This window comes from Zalophus californianus, chromosome 14, assembly GCF_009762305.2.
Source record: "Zalophus californianus isolate mZalCal1 chromosome 14, mZalCal1.pri.v2, whole genome shotgun sequence".
In the NCBI taxonomy this organism is placed as follows: Eukaryota; Metazoa; Chordata; class Mammalia; order Carnivora; family Otariidae; genus Zalophus; species Zalophus californianus.
This window is the reverse complement of record NC_045608.1, coordinates 24230508-24248082: the sequence shown is the minus strand read 5'-3', so window position 1 is coordinate 24248082 and position 17575 is coordinate 24230508. Positions and strand designations below refer to the sequence as shown.

The 17575-nt window shown below is 49.2% G+C and overlaps 2 protein-coding genes across 7 annotated transcripts in view; one reads left to right on the top strand and one right to left on the bottom strand.

Moving 5' to 3' along the window:
• LIMK2 (LIM domain kinase 2) overlaps nt 1-17575 on the bottom strand; it is a 54882-nt gene that overhangs the window by 9928 nt on the left and 27379 nt on the right. For 2 of the 5 annotated variants that reach the window (XM_027575357.2, XM_027575359.2), the window contains exons 1-7: nt 13996-14427; nt 5263-5398; nt 4494-4603; nt 3709-3897; nt 2390-2495; nt 1835-2031; nt 3-189 (exon numbers count right to left, since the gene is read on the bottom strand). In XM_027575357.2, coding sequence (XP_027431158.1) covers nt 3-189; nt 1835-2031; nt 2390-2495; nt 3709-3897; nt 4494-4603; nt 5263-5398; nt 13996-14048 — 978 coding nt within the window. In that variant the 5' untranslated portion in view covers nt 14049-14427. Of the gene's footprint in view, nt 1-2; nt 190-1834; nt 2032-2389; nt 2496-3708; nt 3898-4493; nt 4604-5262; nt 5399-13995; nt 14428-17575 lie in introns of those variants that run through there. The other 3 variants (XM_027575355.1, XM_027575356.1, XM_027575358.2) reach the window with 2 other exon arrangements.
• PIK3IP1 (phosphoinositide-3-kinase interacting protein 1) overlaps nt 1-17575 on the top strand; it is a 48857-nt gene that overhangs the window by 23477 nt on the left and 7805 nt on the right. Inside the window, exon 6 of one of the 2 annotated variants that reach the window (XM_027575364.1) lies at nt 15552-16081. The exons of the other annotated variant lie outside the window; for it this stretch is intronic. Within the exon in view, the coding sequence (XP_027431165.1) occupies nt 15552-15708 (157 nt within the window). The 3' untranslated portion in view covers nt 15709-16081. Of the gene's footprint in view, nt 1-15551; nt 16082-17575 lie in introns of those variants that run through there. 2 annotated transcript variants of the gene reach the window in all.

Below are 17575 nucleotides of genomic sequence, written 5' to 3'. Positions count from 1 at the left end.
ACCTTGATGGCCTGCCCAAAGAAGCCCTTCCCCAGGACCTCCCCGTGGATCAGGTCACATGGCCGGAAGATCTGCTGTGAATTGCTGCTAGAACAGCGGAGCGATTCTGAACGGCTGATGTCACGACTAAATAGCAGGGGCTCCTTTGGGGAGCTGGGGCCAGGAGACTTGGAGATGCTGTTACTGCGCCTGAAGATGAGGAAAGATGAGGGTAGGGCTAGGGTAGTCCTCAGAGACCTGCCAATAAAACCCTGGAGGTAGAAACCTCAAGGCCACCCTACTACTCTATCCACCCCGATGTCTGTAGTTCAGGTACTATGATGAGGGGAGGGAGCTCTTACGTGAGACTAATGGGCCATTCTGGAGCTGCAAACATCAGTAGTTTATTTGAGAATCAGAGCAGGAAGCCTGAGCACTCACCTGGAATGACTACTAGCCTATAGTGCTCAATATATAACAGCATTGGAAGATGACCTCCCAGGTCTGCTGGAGTGACAGCCTACCACCATCCAAAAAATGACCAAATGGGATTCTGGCTATTTTGCTCATCTTTCTACCTGTCTACATTTCCCGAATTTTAAAATAATAAGCATGTACGATTTTTACAGCAATAACACCAGTGTACTTACATTTTTAAAAGCAGCCAGTAATAGTAATGGTTGATAACTGTTACTGACTTCCTGAAGAAGGGACAAGAAGGCTGAAGTCCACAGCACTGCAGGTGAATTGCAACCCTGCAAACTTCTCTCCGGCACATCCTATTTCACTTGGGCTACCCAGAAAGGACCGCCCACAGGCTTCTTAGCCCTTGCTCTTTTGCTTTGCCTCTCACCAACTGTGCCCACAGCACACAAGGTGAGCTGCCGTCTCTCCTGCAGAGGATGGTCCTCTAGATATCTAAGCAGCTCTCTGGCCACCACCCCGCCCCGCCACGTTCTCAGGCCTTCTCTGCGCTACCACTACCAGCTCACTTGTGCCGAGGCCAAGAGGGCAGCCAGAAGTTCATGCCAGCAACCTGTGGGGAGGGCCCTGTTTCCAAAAGATGCCAGGCAAGGGCCCTGAGTGATTTAGTCTGTCTGATCAGGAGGGCAGATAGAGAACTTGACTCCTAGAGATATTAACAACACCTCACTTAGTGCTGACCCTTTGCTGGCACTGTGCTACTTTGCATCCCTTTCCATACTGGATCCTTACATAATTGGTGAGACAGCCACCTTTGTCTTACAACCCCACTTCACAGATGCAGAAACAGAAGCTCAGAGAGATAATGTGATTTGTGAAGGGAGAGAGCTCAGCTCAAAGGCATGGTATAGGTGTGTCCGTCTAGAAAGCCACTGCTTCAGACTCCTTTCAGTCTCCCCACTTGGCACCTGCATCCAGGGCAACTGCTCCCTCCTGTTGGACCTGGACAACCCTGAGGTTTTGACCATTGGGCCCTCAAATCTAAAACAGTTTGTATTCATCTCTTGATTTATAGTTTTCAGTGTTCTTTATTTATACTTATTAATCCTCCCTGTGCCCCTACTCCAGCCTCTGAGCCCTGCACCTCCCTTTGCTGGTCCTTTAGGGGCTGGCATTGCTGCCTTCTGTCCAGCTCAGGAGTTCAGTGGACAGGGGCTGATTCTCTGGTTTCTAAGGAAACCTGGCAGACAGCTGGGTCAGATCATGCACAGGCCCTGGCTATGAACTGTGATTCCTATGGGGGGAGCTGGGTCAGCACAATCCTCATGGCTCGTCCCTAGCTGGCGGGTTCCCTTTCTAACTCCCAAAGCCAGTTCAACCTCATCTGAGGGATAGGCATGGGTCAGCATGGAATCAGGATAGGAGGTAGCACCTCAGGGAGCGTCTCCTTAGTGTGCCTTCCAGATTCTCCTTGGTGTCCAGGGTGCTGAGGGTATGGGAGTGTCCAGCATTCTGCATGTGGGGGGAGAGTCGTGCATCCAGCCGCAGCTGGTCCAGGCGCTGGGACACAGGATCATGTTCAATCAAGAGCTGAAGCGTCTGGCTTGTCTGGTTAATTGCATCCTCTACCTGTAGCCAAGAGCAGTGTAAGGCTGGCTCCCACAGGCTGTCCCAACCCAGGCCACCCATCAGCCCAGATGATCCAAGCACAATATGGCCAATGTTCAACTTGGCTAATGGTGGCCTCCAGCTGCCAGCAGCCCCACAGTGCCCTCTCCCTGGCATCCTGTCAGATATCCCATCTGTCAGGCCATCCCTGTTGTCCTGGGAATGTGCCAGGCTGATACAGGAGGTCACCAGTGGTCACAGGCTCAGTGGCAAGACAGAGATAGATTGGGGATGGAGAAAGGCAAAGGCCACAGCCTGATGTCCCAGAGGGTCTGTTCCATGTCCCACCCCCACACGACAGACTGGACACACACTGTACCTCTTCCACTCGGAGTGTGCGGACGGGGATCCCATTGATCTCCAGGATGCGATCCCCAGGGTGGATGGCGTTGCGGTTGCTGGGACTGATGTGCATCCGGTTGACCCTGGGCCAGACAAGAGTTGAGTCAGGACGAAGACATCCTAAAAATACACCTGACCAATTTCACTTGTGCAGGAAGGCTCACCAGGCGCCAGGCTCCTACCAGCCCCCAAGACCCAGACCACTCACAGGGGAAACGCAATGCTCTTTACAGGGTGCCCTGTCTCAGTGAAGGGCACCCCCTCTCACCCAGTGGCCTATATCAGACTTGGATGACATCTTCCCTACCTGGAGTTCTCTCATGCCCCCCAACCCTCGCTGTCTTCAAAAATCCTGCCTTCACTTCATCACCATAGTTACCAACACCTCTCACCTGTGTTTCAATAGCCTCCTAAATGGTCTCTACACTACCAGGCTTGCTCCTCTCCCATCCAACACCCATCCCAGGAAGCCTTCTAGAACGCTAACCTGGTTGCATCACCTTGTTGCTTATCCCTCAAAAGACCTGCTCATGTCTTCACAATCCCTACATGACTTAATAGCCCCCTTTCTGGCTACTCCCAACCACCCAATCTATACCAGACACAACCACAGACTCCCACCCCTGCACTGAACACGGTGCCCCCCCCCTTCATCTAATGAGGTTTTAGTGCAGATCTCACCTCTTGCTGACTTCCCCACCCCTCGCACCTCTCACCTATACTGCGAGTACCTAGTGCTCAGCACACAGTACATGCATAGTCACTATTTACGGGGCTGGCAGCCACAGGTGCCTCATTAATGGTATTAGACAAATACAGACTCTTTCCCCATCTGGTCTCTGGCCTAGACCTGGGATGAAGTCTTAACTTCTTTCTCTTCCTTCCTCCATTGATTTATTCAACCAACAAAACAATAATCAATCAACATGTACTACATGCCAGGTACTGTTCTAGGCCCTGGGCATGTAGTACTGAACAAGACTAAGTTCCAGAAGGAACTCGTCAGGAAGACAGATGATAAACTAATATACATAATCAAGCTGGATAATTTCAAAGAACAAACATGATATGAAACTTCATGCATGAAAGGTGAGCTGTTCTGGCATTGAGTATCTATCTGGCGGGAAGCAAGCTAGGCAAAGGGAAGATTAAGTGCCAACCCCAGGTGGGGTTAGAGCACAGTGAGCTCCAGGAGAAAGATAGGAGATGAGGGTGAAGGGAGCTCTGCAACCCCTGAGGCCCATCCAAGGACTCTACGTTAACAACTCCTGCTCTACGGGTCCTCAAAATACTCACTCTTTTACTTGCACAGTGGTGGCATAGTTGGAGCAGGCACTTTCCACGGACACGGAGAAGCCCCGTCTGCCCTCGGTGGTGGCTGGCATGGAGATGTGTGTGACGGAGTAAGGCAGCTGGTCCTGAACAGACTCCGTGGAGAGCCTCTCAAACATGGGTGCCAACACCACCTCATTATGGCACTTCCCACTGGGAAGAGGAACATAAAGGGGGCTAAGATCCTGGAGCCCCACCTGGAAGCCCCAGCAACCACTGCACCAGGTGGCTTCAAGCAATAGTACCCACATTCCCACTATTACCATCCTTGCCATGATTCCAGTTGGCTGCTCAGAATGAGCCCAGGGTCCCTGGGGTAGGCTGGGAATGTGGGTGCAATGGCCTGGGTTCTCTTCGCTCTGCTTTTGACTCTCAGTAAGAACCAAGTCCCCTTCCCCTCTTTGGGCCTCAGCCTGACTTCTTTGTCAACTGAGGCAATTGGACTGGGTGAGCTTTAAGGGGCTTTTGCCTTTAATTTTCTGGGATCCTTCTCTGAGCGTACCTCCCAGCCTTCTCTCCCTCTGGGAGGACTGCAGGGCAGAGTGTCATTATTCTCACAGTAGACTAGAGGACAGAGGACAGAGAGATGTTAACTGTCTGCTTACAGATTACTGAGGTGGTTACGGGCATTGCGATGATAGGAATCCAGTGCTCTGATACCCTCGTACTGTTTCTGCCCAACTCACACTGCCATGCCATCTGTTTCTCTCTCTTGGCCACTCTTAGGGGGAGGATGGACACCACCTTACCAGTAGAGGGTGGAGTGCTGCACCAGGGCATATGCATCACCATCTTCAATGATCACCTTGCAGCTCATACAGGCAAAGCACTCTGGGTGGTACTTGAACTCCCCGGCCACCTGTGAGCAGATAGGAAGAAGGGTAGACAGATGACAGATGGAGGAAGTGAGCTGTCATTGCTGGAGGGTAGGGGTACGTGAGTGACCTCCAATCAAGGATCTACAGGTCCCAGTCACAATCCACCTTTGCACTCCCTGCCCTAGAGCTTCCAGAGGACGAGTCAGATTGGTGCCTCCCTGTCATTTCTGAGATTACAAAAAACTGTTTTGGTCTCAGGCATGACAGCAAGTCGCCAGAAGTCATCATCCCCACTAGGAAGGCACAGTTCCTCCAACGCAAGGTTGGCAAACCTGTGACTAGGCTTAAAGCCCATTTCTGGAGCAGGTAGGTGGAACCACTCTCTAGTAGCCCATTCCAGGGTCACCTTTTCTGATTCTCTGCACACAATTTGGGTGTATCCTCCTCAACCTGTAATGCTCTCCTCTGAGGCCTTAATCCCATTGTACTGTGTCTCCTCCCTGCCCACCCACCCACCCACCCACTCCCAACATTGGACTGTTGATTTTAAGGGAAGGATCTTACCTGGCACTTAACTGGTACTCAACAAACATCTATTAAATGACTGAAGAAATAAAAGGGGAGGCCTTGGCAGATGAAAGGCCATGGGGAACCAGAGGTGCCATCAATGGACTCTGATGACCAAGAGGGTCTCACTCACCATGACAGGCCCTGTCATCAGCAGAGAGCACCCATGGCAGAACTCCCCAAACTTCCCCCAGTAGTCCTTGTGGCAGTAAAGCTTCCCATCCTTCTCATAGTACCAGTTGGTGAGGGAATCCTGGCATTCTGAACACCTGAAAGGAGACAAGAAATTCTTCTGGATCCTTGGAACCAGGATACACAGGCTGTCTCTGGCTCCCGGGGTTTAACAAAATGGACAGACCTCTCTTTGATCTAAAGCTAGGATGAGGGAAAGTTAGAGTTTACTGCCATCCCCGCAAAGGAAGTTGATTCAGCGTCAAGAAGATCCCAGAAACCAGTTCTGTATTGCCTGCCTCACCTAGCAGACCTTAACCTTTTTGGGTCTTGAAGCCCTTAGAGAATCTAGTAAGGGTCAAGAAGCCTCTCTCAGGGATGCCTAGGTGCTCAGTCGGTTAAGCGCCTGCCTTCGGCTCAGGTCATGATCCCAGGGTCCTGGGATCGAGTCCCGCATCAGGCTCCCTACTTCTCCCTCTGCCACTCCCCCTGCTTGTGCTCTCTCTCTGCCAAATAAATAAAAATCTTAAAAAAAAAAAAAAAAAAAAGCAGCCCCGCTCAGAAAAAGGCACATACAAGGAAAATGTGCTTATGATTTAGGTATGGTGTGTGTGTGTGTGTGTGTGTGTGTGTGTGTGTCTCTCTCTCTCTCTCTCTCTCTCTCTCTCTCTCTCTCTCTCTCTCTGGACTGAAACCTAGTCATGGCCCCAGTTAAGAACCTCTGGTCTAGACAGGTATCTTGATGAACCAAAGAAGCTCAATCTCACCTCTGTTCAAAAACCTACCCATCACCATCACCATTGCTGATGTAACATTCTTGTGAAAAAATTATGTTAAACATTAAGAAACAATCAGGCAAATCCAGAACGTGGGTCATTCTGTAAGACTACTGGTCTTGACTCTTCCAAAAGTTCATGTCATGAGGGGAAAAAAAGTACAGGGATTAAAAAAGCCCAGAGACACAGCAACCAAATGTAACACTTAACCTAGGATTCAATCAATTCTGGATTGAAAAACAAACAGCCATGAGTGACATTTTTGGAACAACTGAGGAAATTTGAATTTGGGCTATACACTTGATTATATTGTGAAATTACTATCCATTTTCTTAAGTGCAATAACGATACTTTGGTTATACAGAAGAATTTTTAGAAGAAACTTATTAGAATAAAGGTGAAGTCAAAATATCTACAACCTACTTTCAGCAAAAATAAAGTACATTGTGTGTGTTGTGTGTAAATACTTAGAGAAACTGGCTTAAAGTTAACAAATCTAGGTGAAAGATACATGGGTATTCTTTGAACTATTCTTTCAATTCTTCCATATATTTGAAAATTTTCAAAATAAAATAATGGAAGGGCAAAATTCCATTAGCACTGTGGGAGATACATGTTAGATCCACAGCTCCTTTCTCCTCCAAGTTATCTGGTTGTAAAGCTCCACCCCTCAGGTTAGGTGTGTTCTCAAGTCTACACAAGATAAGCTCCTCCTCACTTCTGAGCCTCCCAGCACCCAGACCTAAGGGCTTCCTGGCCTGTGGAGCCCATGCCATCTTTCCAGTGAAGACTCTCTTCTTGTTGTCAACACTTTGTACCACCCATCCTGGCCACACCCTTGCTTCTGAGAGGCAGGATGGAGTGGCCTTTAGTGTGAATCCTGACCCTGCCAACTCATGTCATCTTGGGGAAGTTACCTCACTTCTTTGCCCCAGTTTCCTCATCTGTAAAATGGACTACTGTGAAAATGAAATAACATGTATCAAACTATATAGATGTTTATATAAAAGGCTAAGTACAGTAGGAACTCAGTGTTAACTGCTCTTAAAGATGATAATGCTAGCTGTTCACATTATTTGCCACTTCCTCCACTAGCTGGATAGCTTTGGACAACTTCTCTGTTGCTTTTCCTCTTTGACAAAATGTGATAATAGCATCTTACTACAAAGAGCACTGTGAAGACTAAGTGAGCTACTATATGAGGAAAACCTTTTGCAAACTGTGAAGAGCATAGTAGCTTGCTAGGTACTGCAGATATAAAAGATACACAAATTTAATGAGTTGGGGAAGAGAAAGTCTAAACAAAACTTAAAGGTGAGAGGTCACAATGGGTGTCACTACTTCTGGGCACTGCAGGAGGTAGAGGAGGGAGACAGGAAGGAGTTGAAGCAGCTGTGGAAAGCAACTGAGCTAGGGAGGTCTAGAGAGGCAGGGCCCTGAGAATCTCTTTATGGAGTACCCAGTTCCCCCTGGGTGTTCAACACTGATGGCGTCTGCCATCAGTCATTCCTATCCTATAGCATTTCCTCGTTCTTTGGATGCTGAACTTCGGGGACTTGAGAGCTGGGTATGGCATGAAGAGTATGGATATGAAGTATCTAGAATGGCTCAATTAGAACCATGAATTATAGGTGGCAGGGAAGACCCTGTTCTGGGCATGCAGTTCAAATTCCTTTCAATGGAAAAGGCATGCTAGATGAGCTCCAAATTGGGAAGAAAGAGGCCTGGTTCAAGTTCTTGGGAGCTACATGCCCTTGGACAAGGCCCTTTCTCTCTCTGCGTATAGTTTCCCCATCTGTAAAATGAGGTAATTAGACTTTACCTCATATCCCCTTAATTCTGTGCATATCTAGGTCTTTCCCTACATGATCCAGGGTTCAAATCTCAGAATCACCACTTACCACCTAACTGATCTTGGGCTGGCTGCTTCACTTCTCATTTGTGCAATGGCAACATTACCACCTACTTTCTGGGTAGCAGTGAGGACATTCAATCCAGTTCTGAATGACTGTGGAGCCTAGCAAAGGATCAGCACTAGAAGCAGGAAGTTTGCCTCCCAGCTTCTGACTTGAAGCTCTTAGGTACCTGTCTCTCTCCTTCACTAACTGAGAACTCCTTGAGGACAAGAGCAGTGCCCCATTTACTGTCGGTAGATTCAGCACCTAACAAAGGGCCCAGCAGTGTAATAAGCCCTTTGCCGAGGTTTCCAAACTGAAAATGGTGGGAGTAGCAAGAACCAGCAGTCCAGATGGGAGCACAAGCATTCTGTGGCTCACGGTCACCAGGTCCTGCCCTTCTGCTATCTGCAGTGGAGAAAAGCTGGTGCACATGTATTTGCACCTAACTGCAGGCCTGGGCCCTGTTACACCCTCTCAATGGTATGTGTGCTGCAGGGCACAGGAGTACCAGAACACGTCCTCCTTTCCACTGCCAAGATCCTCCTTTTGTTTGTTGCAAGTAGCCCTGGCCAGGCCCAGGAGAGTGGGGAGAGAAACGAGTGCAGACATGCAGGAGAGCCACACCAGGCTTCTGGGAAGAACACCTGCCTGGCGAACGACATCACCAAAGCACACATCTGTGTCAAGGAATGCCTTTGAAGGGTACAGCCAGCTACACAGTTGAAGTCAGCTGCCGCAGGTGTCTGAAGAACAGGAAGGTGAACAGCTGACAGGAGGACTGGCTGTGGGTCCCTAAGCTGTTTTGTCACAGAACACAACTGGTTCTCAGGTCACTGGAGTGGTAGACTTAAGAGTCCTTGTTTAGATATTAAGGAGAGTTAGTTACCTGTTACTTGAATGCCAACCATATTCTGGGTACTATATGAGGTGCCTTACTTCCATGATTTCTAATCTTGACCACATCCTGCAAGGTGATAGGATTATCCCTGTTCTATAGACCAGAGACTGAAAAGCAGAGCCAAGTCACTTCTCAAAGTCACCCAATACATACACGATGGAGCTGGAGACTTAACTTGTGTGTACTTGGCTATGAAGCCATTTCCACTAGACCGCATCACCTGAGTAATGCAGGACATCCACTAAGCTGGGCCTCAGGATTTGCATCTGTGAAAATGAGGCTGGAGCCCTGAGAGCTGAAGTCCCTTTAGTGTTAACACGTAATGAGGTTTCTCCTTAAATCCAAGTACTGAATGTTAACTGGCACAATGATTCTCCTTCCTTTAGTCCACAGTGTTGTGTTCCCTAGCTGTCTCTGCCTTTTTAAGAATCCAAAACACACTGTGAAAATTTAAGGTGCTACCCCAAGAAAATCCCCCTTCAGATTCTTGGAGGTCATGGCCACAACGTTTCTTCCAAAGCCAAGGCCTTTTTCCAGCTTTCAATCTTTTTAAGTTTCAAGTTTAAGTCAAAATCTGCCCTAGCTGAGGGCTGCCCAAGGGCATCCAGCTCAGAAGTCATGGAGCCAGTGGTGGAGCCATACACCGAGATCTGAGGGATCAGTCACCACCCTCTCCCAAGCAACCAGAGTGAATAGAGCTGAAACGCTCCAGCCAGGAGAGATCAGAGAGAGGTCCAAATGCACTGAGGACAACCTCCAAAATTCCTCTCTCAAAGCACTATAGAGGGCCTGGGTACCCACAAAGTGAACTGAAACTTGGTGGTCACTTCAGTGGGCAGCTCAGATCCAAATTAAAGACTTTTTTTTTTAAAAGATTTTATTTACTTATTTTAGACAGAGAGAGAGCAAGTGCTTGAGCGGGTTGCAGGGCGTGTGTGTCGGTGGGGGGGGGGGGGGGACAGAGGGAGGAGGAGATAATCTGAAGCAGATTCCCCGCTGAGCATGGAGCCTTGAGATCATGACCTGAGCCGAAATCAAGAGTCAGATGCTTAACCCACTGAGCCACCCAGGTGTCCCTAAAGATTTTATTTTTAAGTAATCTCTATACCCAATGTGGGGCTTGAACCCACAACCTCAAGATCAAGAGTCACATGCTCCACTGACCAATCCAGCCAGAGACCCCAAACTCAGGACTTTTGAGTTAGCAGGGAACACAGTTTAAAAAAAAAAAAAAGGAGATAATCAGGTTGAGATTCTCACAAATAACTTTTCAAGACCTGGGTCCACATTTCTTCTTTGCCATTTACTATCTGTGTCACCTCAAGCCAGTTATTTCATGACTCTGGGCCTTAGTTTCCTCATTTGTGCATTGGTGATAAAACCTCATGAGTTTATGAGAATTACGTACAAATGCCTAGAATGACCCCAGGCTCAGAGCAGGTACTCAGTAAATGTTCACTTCCCTCCCTCCCCTCTTTAATTTGAGAACACCAAGGGCAAAAGTAGGCAAACTTCTCTCCCTCCATGCCTAAGCAATATGGATCTGTATCTTGGCCCAGAACCAAACAGATTTCGGTGAGTAGAGAAGGTCCTAAAATGAATTACTTACCGAATCAATTAGAAGCCAATTGATTATTATCAATTCCTATCAATTGGGAAATAGTTACTGTGCATCTAGGATCTGCAAGACCAAACAGGCAAGGTGTTGTGCTGGGAAAAGCCAAGTGATACAAGACATTGGCCCAGCCCTCATTCACATGCACACTCTTCAGACCAAATGTTTACAGGTTAAGTTTTCAACCTTACGTGGTTGAAGTAGCCACTATTACAGTGGATTTACAAAGGTTAAAGAACAAGACCTCCCATGTCCTGGTAAAGGCCTGGTTGGATGCTCATCCTTAGCCTCCTGAATGAGCAGACAGACTGTTGGGGAGAAGCTGCTTCCAGCCCCTTGCCTCTGAGCTCTCACTGGGCTAAAAAGGGGAAAATGGGCAGGTCTCTCTGTCACAGCTTGAGGGTACTGTGACCAGGGATGCCAACTCTCCCCCAGGCACAGAAGGGCAGATATAACAGGGGCCTAGAGACACTGGCCCATCAGAACCCAGTCTCCTACCACTGAAAATCCCTTTATTACTCCTCTTTCCTGCAGACCTTATAGATTGAAACAGGCTGTCAATGAAACTGTAATTATTATGGACACCTTGTTATCCTGTTTTAAAAAAATTAACCAAACACATAATAAGCCTCTCATCAGCAAAAAGTAAGTGCTACCAGAGTTGTGTTAATTCAGTTCCAACCAAAAGCCAGGAAACCTGTAGATTCAAGTAATGTGTGCAGTCATACTGAAGTTAAGGGTAAAGCCTTCATGATTAGGAAAAAATGGAAAAGAGCTTGTGTGTTTGAGGAGCCACATGATTTGGGGAGTTCTATCACTCACCTGATCTGAGTCCTTCACTTTTCAGATAAAGAGAGTCCTAGAGGACCTAAGGCAGCTGCCAATGTTACTGCTAAGCTGGGCAGAGTTAAGAATAATTTTTCCCTTTAAATATGGGTTGCTTTAGAATACAAAGATACACTTGTTTCCTTCACGAGACAATGTGTAAATCAAACCCATTAAATCAATGTTGGACATTAAGGGAAATTCTATAAAAAAAAATTCCTTTAAAGATGTCAGACAAAAGTCACTCCTTAATTGACCTCTTCTGTAAATTCCAATTGGAGGCGTTTTCTTACTTGGGAACACACCTATAATTTTATCTCCCCCCTTTCACTAGTGGCATTGGCGGAGAAGACCGCTCACTCTGAGTGCAGTCTGTCAGGCAGGGGTGTACAGGGTACAGAAATTACATTCTTCATTCCCTGCTCCCTCGTCCCTCCCTTGTGCATTGTCACGCCTGATCATGTCCCCGTGGAATTTGGTTGCGTCACTTTCCTGCAACCACAGCCCTAGAACTCCTGTGGACTTTGTACTCCCACAGACACTTGGGGTCAAGGACTTAATTTGTTTCACAGAATCTGGCAAAGGTTGTGTTCAGGAGCCCAGAAAGTCCAACCCCTATGCTCTGCAGCAGAGCAAACTGAGGCCTAAGGAGGGGACTGGCATCTGGTCAAGATGCCCTGTAATAAGGCAGGGGGCTGAGGGTGGGAGCAGTTTTCTGACCAGTGACAGTGGTGATTGACCAGACTGATACTTGGGAGAGCAGAAGGTCTGGGTGGTCCCTCCTGTGGGGCACAGAGCCCTGCATGCTGACTATCTCTTCAGAAATGGCTCCAGGAATGTGGCTTCTCATTTGGGGGAGGTGGGAGGGGCTAAAGTGAGTCAGTAACCCCCTGACTCCAGCTGGGCAAACCAGAACTGGGGCAGAGAGAAGGTAGTCAGTTCCCCAGAGGCACTGAGACAGCAAGACAAGGAACAGGGAGACTTGGGCGGCACTGGTGGCATGAACCTCAAAAGGTCCAGGTTGAGAGTTCATTATCTGCTCCAGCTCCTGAGTTGTCCTCAGAGATTAAAAGGGGCACGGCATTCCTCGCTCCCAAGGGAACAACCCCTCCCCCATGCTGCCTTTCCAGGATTAAGAGTAAGAGGGATTAATGAGGCCCTGGTCTAAACTAGTGGCTACTTCAAACACTTGGCATCTTGATTCCACATGGTAAAACCTACTCCTAAACTCAAGATCAATTCCCATTGGCTCTTCAGAAAATAATTTTTGCCATCCCTTCAATGTGCCAGGCAAACTATGGGGGCCCTTTTTGGACCCTCTGCTGGGAAAGAAAAGCAAACCTGAGACTTACCCTTGGGGGGCTGTGTGAGGAGATTAAGTTGCAGCCTCCTGAAGGATAAAACAAACCCAGGAAGATGGGAAAGGCTGACCAGAGAGACCCCACATGTTAATTCTGTTGAAAGTGGTTGCCTCTTCCGTAAAATGGGGATACATAATGCCATCAGGCTTTGAGAGAATCAAAGGATAAAGTGCCTAGCAGGATGCCTGGAAGAGTTAGCACTGAGAACCAATTCCCTCCCCCCTCCCCCAAATCCAAAGGCTTCCCACCACTCTACCAGGGTCCAGTAATTCCGGGAAACCACATGGTGTTCTGCTTTTCTGCTCAGGGCATGGCCACCTGACTAGTATCCTGGCAGCGAGGTCTGGGCATGGAGCTGGGTTGGGGAAGCCAAAAGGGAGAGGTCGACTAGGACCACTGGTGAGGGGGAGGCAGCCCTTGGAACAACAGGCTGCTCCCAAAGAATGAAAACAAGCCCCACCCTGGCCAGGAATGGCTCCATTCAGGAGGGACCCTGAGGGCCAGAAACCCCCTGGGGAGTTTCTGTTGGAGGTAGGGTGGGGCAGAGAGCAAAGAAAGGCAGGTCAGAAGTAGAAAGTTTCCACATCTCCCTCCGAGAAGCCCTGCAGTAAAAGGCCCGCAGAGGTCTCAGGCCTGGGGATCTGGTCTGCGTAGGGTGGGAGTGGGGAGGTGGGGGGGAGTGGGCGGAAGCTCAGGACACTCCAAAGCCAATTGCCCCAGTCTCGGAAGGAGCTGCCCAGGTCTTTCCCTAGCAACTGTACTCACCTGGGAGCTCAAAAGCCCTTAGAGCCAGAGGCAAATGTGTTTGCCATTAATAGAAAAAATGTTTATAGAGCACCTACTGTGTACCAGGCTGCCCACACCCAGGCCTTGCCAGCTTCTTCTATGCTGTTTGACAAAACCTGCCCATCCTGCTTGTTGGGGCAAATTCCTGGCAGACAGCACGGCCTGCAGGTAAGACATGTGAAAGCTGGAAGAAAGCACCCTATTTGTGCTCTTCCCCCGGAAGCAGTAACACCAAGAACAGGCAGGATCACCGGCATCTTTTGGAGGCTCTTCCAGGTGTGCCTGGGAAGGCGAGCTGGAGTTCCCCAGGAGCTTCCGTCTGGGCATATCTCTCACCTCACCATTCCTAGAACATGGTGGAAGCCTTCACCAGGCCTATTCTGCTTGGGAAGAGCTTCTGCTAGCTTCTTCCTGACAGTACCGATGGTCAAGGGACAAGTGAAATCTGAGAAGCAGGTTCAGGGAGGCCTCTGCCCTCCCCTCAGGACCAGGGGCCAGAAGAGAAGATGGAGAGGGGGACTCAGAGCCCAACTCACCGAAAGGGGTCTCTGGAGGTGAAGTAAGCCGGGACGGACAAGTAACTCCCCATCTTCTTCCCACACCAGATAAACAAGCTCAGCTGCAAACCTGTCTGGGAGTGCCTCAGGCTGGCTGCGAACGGCCACCATGACAGGCCCAGGGCTCCCGGCACCTCTGGCTGTGGGCGGGCTGCCCAGGGTTCACCTCTCCCTCCGGAGAAGCCGGAGGGGCGTGAGGACTCCAGGCCACTTGCCCCCCGGCAGATTCCCGCAGGGGGTCATGGCTGGGATGGCTTCTCCCCAGTTCTCGGAAGCTCCGATGGACCCTCGGGATTCCGGGAGAAACACCTCTCTGCAGAGGCCACACACACACACAGGGATTCTTGGGCCGGGGCCGGTGACTAGCTAAGAAAGAAGCGCTGCTGTCAAGTTAGCCTTCTTCTTCAGTCCCTCCCCTGATGAGGGAGGGAGGGAGGGAGGAAGAGGAGGGGCTCTTCGCGGAACCGAGGTGTGTGGTTGGAGCAGCTATTAGGAAATAGACCTTGCAGGCAAGGGGTGGAGCTGGGCTGGAGGGAGGCTGCAGGCTAGCGCCACAGACAATAACCAGGACTGGCTGAGCGTCCATCCCTGAGCTCGGGAAGGGCAGGGCAGAGAGAGAGGGCGAGCCCATCTGCCTCCAAGTGTCCCCAGCCTGAGGAGCTGCCCAAAGGATAGTTAACTCTGCTCGGAGGTGAAGGAAAGCACAGGATAGCAATTCCAGGCCAAGCCACGCCCCCCCAAAGAGGGGGAGGTCTCTTGGGCAGGGAAGGCAGGTCTAGACACTAGAGACCCAGGTCCAGAGAGCTGCCCTCTAGGTTCTCTACTCCGACTGGTATCTACTGGGTCCTGGCGCTAGGGTCCCCATTCATCCCTTTCCTCTGCCTGGCCTAGGGACAGCCCCCAGAGCTAGCCAATGGGGGTTGCCACTCCACTTCTGGGCAGAGCTGTACTGAGCATGAGGAAAAGACACCTAGAGTGTCAACTGACACCCAATGTTTCTCCACGTAGCAAGCCCTGTACAGCACTCTCTTATTTCTCCAAGCCCTGTACAGCACTCTCTTATTTCTCCAAGATGGGAATTAGCTCTATTAACAAGGAAAGCGAGGTTCAGAGAGATTAGCTAACTAACCCAAGGCCAAAATATTGTTCAGGGGCAGGGCAGGGATTTAAAGATTTTTTTTTTTTTTTTTTAATTTGAGATAGAGAGTGAGAGAGCACGAGTTGGGGGACAGAGGGAGATGGAGAAGCAGGCTCCCCTCTAAGCAGGGAGCCTGACACGGGGCTCGATCCTGGGACCCCAGGATCATGACCTGAGCCAAAGACAGATGCCCAACCGACCAGCCACCTAGGTGCCCCAGGGCTGGGATTTAAATGTAGGCCCGTGTGAGAACTCCACAGCAAGAGCTCTCAGCCCAGAGCTCATTCTGACTCTTTAAGGGGAAATATCTCCCTCAAAGCCTTTCTGCAAGTTGGAGACAACACAGGAACTGGAGCCCAGGTCACCTGTTACCTCTCATTTTTCCTTTCATTGCCAGAACGCCATCCATTGGCCTCAGCGGGCAGTGGTGCTTCTTCCGCTGTGTCCATGGCAACCAGGCTTCTCAAACTGAAAAATGGGGCACGATGGAGGACAAGGCTGGGAGTGCCTACGGGGATGTTGGGCCTAAGTATCTGGAGTGGCGGCCTGGCTGAAGAGTACCAGCTGAGATGGGATGACAAAACCAGAGCCCACCACTGGGAAAGCCCCTTATCCCTCTGCCTGCAGGACTGTGAGAGAAAAAGCAAGGTTGCTGGAGTGGGACATGTCCAGGCCTCACTGTTGGACTTGAGGGAGTAACAGCAGCTCTCTCCCACCAGGCATACATTCCTCTCCACTGAAATCACCCTGTCACCATGACAGGAAAGTCTATGGCAAAGGTGGTGGCTGGGTTACAAGGGAACATTTTCCCATTTCTCTATTGATTGGAAACATGGGTAACAATGAATGTGATAAGAGAGACTGTATATGCACCTGTTATAAGATACCATTTATTAAACACTTAGTATGTTCCCCGCTCTGTGGTAAGTGCTCTCCATTTGTTATCTATCATACTTAAACTGCTAATATATGGGGGTAGATGTTATCATCCCCATTTAACAGATGAGGGAACTGAGGTTCAGAAGGGTTATGTCAATAACCTGAAGACAAACAGCTAGTAAGTGGTGCAGCTGGGTTTCAAACCCAGTCAGTGTGATTGTAGATCAGGGGTCATGACACTTTTTCCCTAAAGGGCCAGGGAACAAATATTTTAGGCTTTGCAGGCCTACGCAAATACAGAATCTGTCACTGCAGTGTGAAAGTGGCCATATATAAAATATAAACAAATGGACATGGCTGTTTTCCCATAAGCCTTTACTTATAGATAGTGAAAACTGAATTTCATGTAATTTTCTTTTTTTTCTTTAAAGATTTTTTATTTTATTTATTTATTTGACAGAGAGATAGAGAGCACAAGCAGGCAGAGAGGCAGGCAGAGGGAGAGGGAGAAGCAGGCTCTCCACCGAGCGAGGAGCCCAATGCAGGGCTCGATCCCAGGACTCTGGGATCATGACCCGAGCCGAAGGCAGCCGCTTAACCAACTGAGCCACCCAGGCGCCCCGAATTTCATGTAATTTTCATGTGCCATGAAACATTCTTTTGCTTCCCCATGCCCAATCATTAAAAAATGTAAAAATCATAGGCCATACAAAAACAGGCAATGGGCTATATTTTGCCAACCTCTACTGTGCAGCCAAGGCCCTCAACCACTCTGTTTACTGCCCCTAACAGTGAAGACTAACTTTTGGCATATGTGCAGAACTCAGCCACATCTATCTACTGGCACACAGACACCACACTCCAGCCCCAGAGGCAGCCAGCAGGGAATAAGCACTGGATGGGCGCTCATTCTACACCAAGCACTGCTCATAGCATTCACTCATATGAATGAATTTTAACCCACAGTAGTCAGTAGTGCTATGCTTTCTCCCTTTTTACAGAGGGAAGAACTGAAGTACAGAGTCTAAATTGCTTGTATGAGGTTACCCAGTTGTATAAGTGAGAGGAGAAGCCAGGATTCGAACCCAGGCTTTCTATACTGAGGTCCACCATCGCTATGTTGGAGCTCAGTCTGGGCCCGGAGCCAGACTGTCTGGGTTTGAATGCGACAATGCACTGCGTGTAAGCCCTTGGCACAGAGTCTGGAACACATTAAGGGTTGATAAATGTTAGCTGCTAATATCATTAAAACTATTGTTACTACCACTATGGGCTAGCTATGTGGCCTTCAGCAAGTCACTGCCTCTGTCTGGGCCTTGGTTAGGTCTCTAAATAGCTTCCAGCTTCAACATTTGTCAACCCTATGAGGTTGCAGAGGGCTCCCTGTTTTCCTTGGGTCTCAAATTGAGTTTAAACCTCTTGAGCCAGCTCTGAGGTGATTGGGATCCCAACCTGGGGGCCACACAGGAGCAACAGAGGAGATCGGGCAGTGTGGAAAGGAGAAACAACACACAGGATACTAAAACGCTCATCCAGCTGGAA